The following is a 5,960-nucleotide window of genomic DNA, read 5'->3' on the forward strand; positions in this document are numbered from 1 at the left end:
ATTTTATAGGGGCAATGGCAATTGAATATTATGAACTAGTTGGATTCAATGAGAAGAGTAAGAGGCAATAAAGGAGGAGATGGAGAGTTTGAGGCATTAAAGAGCTTACATGGGAAGTTTAAAATAGTGGAGATAAAAAGTCATAGGTGTTATGGAAGTTGAAGTGAAAACTACAAAAACATTAAGAGTATGTTTGGATTGCGCTGATTTCCAACACGTTTGCGTTTTTCCCTTTTTTTTTTTTTTTTTTTTTTTTTTTTTTTTTTTTTTTTTTTTTTCACGCGTTTTTGAGACTTGCGGCTACTGTTCATGCACTGTTCAATGAACAGTAGCCACAAAGTTTGACTTTTCAAACTTTTTTCAGCCAATCAGTGCACATCGTGTACTGTTCATAGATCCACAAATTTCACTTTTCAGTAACTTTTTCATTAAAAATGGGTCTCACGGTACTATTCACACATTTAAAAATTATTTTGCTACAATGTTTTTCAGTTTTCAGTTTCAATTTTTAGTTTTCAGCTGTATCCAAACGAACTCTAAAAGACTAATAGAAAAAAAATGGAAATAAAATACAATTTTTTATTAATGAAAATAAAATAAGTAACAATAAATACTACGCTTCAGCTTTTAGATATATATATATATATATATATATTTGAGAAACTATATATATATATATATATATATATATATATATATATATATATATATATAGATGAGGCATTTATTTATGAGATGGGTGGATCATGGTCCACTCAGTGCACCCAATAATTTCTTGGATCAATGGAATTGCATAGGTACTTGACATTGTAATTTCAAAATTATAAATTTATAGAACTACAAACTTCCAGAATAAAATGGATCCAATCATCCAAACATTTACAAATGACACAATCATACAAGCAAAAGTAAATTCATCTAAAATAATTTGAGACATACAAATAGAGCCCCGTACAACTAAATAACCCTAATATTTTTTTTCTCCCATCTTTGTGTGCTGTCTTGTAGTCAAACCCTCATGACTGGAAAATAAAAATATTTTTTGAAAGGAAAAATGCTTCAAATAAATAATAGTGGGTCGTACTAAGGCTTCCTTCCCACGGCTTTGCCACAAAGCAAAGCATTAGCAGGAATGTCATATTCATTGGCAAGGTTGTGGGCTGCATTCCAGACTCTCAGATACAATTGTTGCCCAAGGTACTGCCTATCCCATATTGCAGACCTGAAGTTCCACATACCTTGATTGTCCAAGGAGATCAATATTGAGGTCCAAGAGTTTGGATACACCTGCAGGAATATGCAAAGCATATTAGGAAAAGTATATAAAAGAATCATATAAAAATAGCCATACGGTCATTTAGTTACTTCTTGTGACCTTTATAGCTAATGTCTTAAGTTGAACAGTCAATGGATAACATAAAGATGATACTGGATCTTCCACGCTATATTGTGCAGTCTTATCCTCATGGTGAATGATATTGGTGGAAACCATCTAATGTGCTATTTCTTAACAAGTATCCAAAGGACATTTTTATAAAATGACTTGACAGAGGTGCCGTAGATGTTTACTCAAGCAAGTATTTCAATTTTTTTTTTTTTTTTTAAGAACAACTTGTGCTCTTAGCAAAATATGTTGACTGATATATATGTCTTGTCCAATGCAGTATATGAAGCTTCCAACAATTCCAAGCATATATAATATATTTTTTGTTTACATAAAAATGTTTGTTGAGTCAATTCAACACAATATGAATTATCTATTATATTCTATATTGGTCGACTTTGACTAGTAAGTTGAGGTTCCATATATAGTTGATCTCAATAATTTTGGGAATAAGACTTGGTTGTTGTTATGTGTGTATGAGTGTTTGTTTTCTATGGTTATTTCTCTGTTTCTGAATTGAGGATGATTAGATCCGTCCTCAAAGTGCAGAGAGTATCTAGTGCAACCATTTTATGCAACAAGTGGGATTCACACAGCCATTTACATCCCCTATTGTGAGGAATCCTTTGCGTGCAATGTGTGTACTAGACACTGCCTCCCCAAAGTGATTATGTGTTGAATTTTCACTTTCAGCCAATAAAAAAAAGACCCTTTACAGCAGTGAATAATAGACAAGGCATTTCCCACTATGATCTGGAAAAATATCAAGGGAACAGTACATCAAGATTGGTTAATTTACCTGAGCAGTATGTCTAGTTAGAGCATCAACCAGATTATAGGTGCTTCTTTTGGCTTGTGTCCACTGTCCGGAACCATAACTGCATTTGTTGAAATGATAATTAGTACAACCTACCTAAACTCACAAGAATTAAAAGTCCAATGAAGAAACTAACTTACCCAACAACCCAAAAGTCATAACCATCAAGATGCCAAGACTGAAGGGTTTTTTCATTGTTTTGGAAAACAACTTCAATAAAATCATGGAGGGAGGCTGGAATAACAGAGGTACTTAAATATGCTGGACCATCAGAGGGAAGACTTTGGATGGAATCCAAGCTGAAGATGCCAGGGATGTTGAAATAATCAGCAAGTTTCAGAGGGGTGTCAGCATTAATGTAGGAGACCCTGTTAACAGCATAACGCTGTTTTCCATTAATTAAAGGGGCTGAGTTGGCCAACACAATCGTCTTTACAGGTGTTATTTTCCCATAATGGTATGAGCCCTGAGGGTTAGGCCTAGCTGCACTTGCTGTCAAATTCCACCTATAAGGAGAACAAAGTTTAGAACAACAAAACCAAAGCATTACACTATAAAATCATTATACTCTTAGGCTTATTTTGCAAAGGTCTTCTTATTGCATACCTGAAGGTTCTGGCTTGCTTCATAGACCAGTGTACTTGGTAAGTAGGACCAGCCGGCAAGGGTCCAGAGACGCGGGTCTGAGAGTTCGTGTAGTGTAAAACTGCACTTGCTGAAAGAACTTGCTTAGTGAATCGTGTGGATGCAACAATGTAGTAGTCCTTTGGAGGCTGATTTAAGGTTACTAAGACAGCCACGGATTGGCCAACATGTACATCAAGAGAGTCATATGTGTCTTGAACGGTATGAGATCCTTCAACCTCAACTAACTTCAGTGAATGGCCCTGAATTCTAAAGTTCAACGAGGTTGATAAGCCCACGTTTGAGATCCTGAACATGTAGGTTTTACCTGAAAACATAAGAAGCAGATAGATGTTAAAGAAATATTTTTGATATGAGTGTATGTGAGAGTTACTTAGAGAAGTCAAAATAGGCCAAGTGCTAAATTGTTCTTCAATGAATCAAGAATATAGCAAACTAATTATTGAGGATGACCTTGATCACCGTTGAAGGTATTTTGAGCCTGGCCATTTATAAGGATACCATCAGGGAAGGGAAGAGATTTCCCTGAGTCCAAAGATTGCTGCAATGTCTGCAAACATCATGAGAAATTATTATGAGAGGTCTAAACAAGCCATTAGGAGTATTACACAAAAGGTAAAAGTTGTCAAATTCTACTTTTTCCAAGTAGCACGTAGCACTAAAGCAATGTTTTCCTTCAGAATGAAATGATGGCTGGCTATATGATTTAAAGACCCAGATAGGCTCAAAATATTCACCTCAAAGGAAAAGGAAAGAGAAACTTGGAAGATTAAAAACACATTTCAAACCAACATTATGTCTAGCGGTTTCTGAACTACCACACAGGGTTCAAGTCCAAGGAAAAATAAGAGAGAAATACAACGGAAGAATGGTCTCTTTGATAGAAATTTTGTAAGAAGAGTGGGATGAACTACAACCAATAAGCTTAACTAGCTAGCAGCCATTTGATGTGCAATGCTTCTGTCACAGGTGAAGAGTAAGAAAGAGCTTTAAACAGCTTTTATTGGCTCAAATGACCAAAATCCGTGGCCCTGGATAGATTCACAATTCCTATTGAAATGTTGACGTCCTACAGCATTGCTTTGACATTTTCTGGAATGATTATAGAAAATTCTCGGGCAAAATGGCTAGGAGAAGTGGATTTTTGGTAGTAAACATAGAGCCTAATGTAATCATCCTTCAAGCAAATGCACATAAAGAGCGCCATTTCTATAAGGATAGCAGTGTCAATGAAATGTGTGTGCATTCAAACAAAGAAAAAACATTATATCTCACTGACCTTACGGTCGGTTTTGAACCAATCACCGGCAAGTAAAGTGAAATCTCCATCAGGAGTTGGAAACGGGATTGGTATCAGAGGTCTCTCATAGACATTGAGTCCTCCAAACCCTCCAGAAGCTTTGTGCAGTAGAATAGACGGGAAATAGGTGAAGGTTCCAATCTGATCCTTGACTTGAAACTTGTAAGTGAAGTTCGAATTTGGAGGGATAGGGCAATTGGTACCTAGCACTCCATCTTGCCATGAGTTCTTCCTTTGTTTAATACCATTCCTATTTGTCATAAAACAAGTTATCAGTACTATGCCACAAACACATTATCTGATATGAAGGTAAAGAAACTGCAAATGCAAATTTCATATCATACTAGTACTACTCCATTTTACAAAACTACAACATTTTAACATTTGCTGTTAGCAAATTTCTCAATTCAATTTTACAAAGCTAAGCACCAAGTTAGAAAATAGAAGAAATTGGGATTTTGAAACAATCAGATTTTTAATCAAGTTAAATCCAAGAAAACAAAAATCTCTAGATATTCTTGGGTGGGGTAAATTATCAAAGGTCACTGGATTATTAAAACTAGCACACAGAACCGTCATTGTCAATTTTAAAGGTAGACTAGTATTTTAAGTTACTGAAAGTCTGAAACTTTCCAAATTTGAACAATGTTTTCCTCATAATACCAAAGAAACTATCAAAACTCAAAAGGCAAAGCTACTCAAAGAAGGTACATTGTTGCCTTTCCCCAAACTTCATAAAACAAAAACCAAAGCCTTAGTTCCAAAAATTTTGGGGTTGACTATAGATCCTTAACAAACTAATTAGGATTGGCCACGCTTCCTAATAACAATTTATAAAACAAAAAACAAAACACTGGCATATGAGCAGCGTAGAAAAAACAAAATGAGAACCTTGAGCCCAGATCTGCGTAACATAAAAGGGGCAAGTCATAGACAGAGCAATACTCAGTTACTCACCATGTCAATAGGAAAGGCTCATCCAGTTTGTTAATGAGGTTAAGGATGATGTTGTTATTAGTTACCACATCAAGTCTAGGACCAGGAAATTGACCATTGATAAGGATTACCTTCAAAAATCAAACACCGTAACATTAGAAAATCAAAAACCCCCCAACTCTTTAGTCAATAATCCAAGACTATCAAGATTCAATACCAACCTGTTGGGGTACACCCAGAGGAGAAAGAGTCCCATATGTCACAGTCCATGTGAAATACTTATATGGGTCATCTGCTGTCACCTGAGAAACGCTGAAAAGTGCCAAAACTCCACAAAACACATGGAGCATTAGCAGCAAAGCTGATTTTTCCATTGGATCTGCCAAAACAAAGCCACCCCATTAGTCATAATAGTACAAAACAATATCAAAATTGGATAGAATGTTATAACAATGAAATGTAAAACATCAACAGCATTACCAATTTTTGGGGCGGTAAAGAGTCAGTCGCTTTGGGGTCACAGTGGGAAGTGTGGCTATCAGTAGACTAGACAGGACAGCCTTATATAAGAACAACGCGGGAAAAAAAGCTTCACCGGGTATGTGTGAAATTTTTTAGTACTGTTTGCAACTGGGTAGTAGCAAATTTCTTTTTTGATTAGTTGAGTTGTGCTTTTTTTATTTTATTTTATTTTATTTTGAAATGTTCCCGTGTTGGGGGCGAATTCGACGCGTTTTCATGTGTGATTATTATACATAATTGTAATAATTTGGGGTTTGCTTCAAACAAAAGCTTAATCCTCAACTCTAAACTCTTAACTCTATCTCATTCATGCGTAGTGTGAAAGCGGAATAGACTAATTTGGTTGGACTGAAAAA

At 35.6% G+C, this 5,960-nt stretch overlaps 1 protein-coding gene across 1 annotated transcript; it reads right to left on the reverse strand.

Moving 5' to 3' along the window:
* Positions 1-796: 796 nt before the first annotated feature.
* Positions 797-5,729, reverse strand: LOC126732674 (L-ascorbate oxidase homolog). The gene is made up of 9 exons (XM_050435650.1): positions 5,563-5,729; positions 5,304-5,461; positions 5,104-5,213; positions 4,126-4,396; positions 3,300-3,396; positions 2,808-3,153; positions 2,342-2,707; positions 2,184-2,262; positions 797-1,287 (listed from the first exon to the last, which is right to left on the reverse strand). Exons 2-9 carry the CDS (start codon positions 5,454-5,456, stop codon positions 1,084-1,086), a joined length of 1,626 nt encoding a protein of 541 aa, XP_050291607.1. The 5' UTR covers positions 5,457-5,461; positions 5,563-5,729; the 3' UTR covers positions 797-1,083.
* Between the last annotated feature and the right edge of the window lie 231 nt (positions 5,730-5,960).

The sequence above is a fragment of the Quercus robur genome, chromosome 6, assembly GCF_932294415.1.
Source record: "Quercus robur chromosome 6, dhQueRobu3.1, whole genome shotgun sequence".
In the NCBI taxonomy this organism is placed as follows: Eukaryota; Viridiplantae; Streptophyta; class Magnoliopsida; order Fagales; family Fagaceae; genus Quercus; species Quercus robur.

What these genes read in the sequence shown, in the direction of transcription:
- LOC126732674 (XM_050435650.1), bottom strand. Translation starts at nt 5,456, where the DNA reads ATGGAAAAATCAGCTTTGCTGCTAATGCTCCATGTGTTTTGTGGAGTT. An exon ending in TACCTTCAACGGTGATCAAG is followed by an intron (nt 3,154 to 3,299) that starts GTCATCCTCAAT and finishes TTATGTTTTCAG; the next exon opens with GTAAAACCTACATGTTCAGG. An exon ending in TAACTAGACATACTGCTCAG is followed by an intron (nt 1,288 to 2,183) that starts GTAAATTAACCA and finishes ATATTCCTGCAG; the next exon opens with GTGTATCCAAACTCTTGGAC.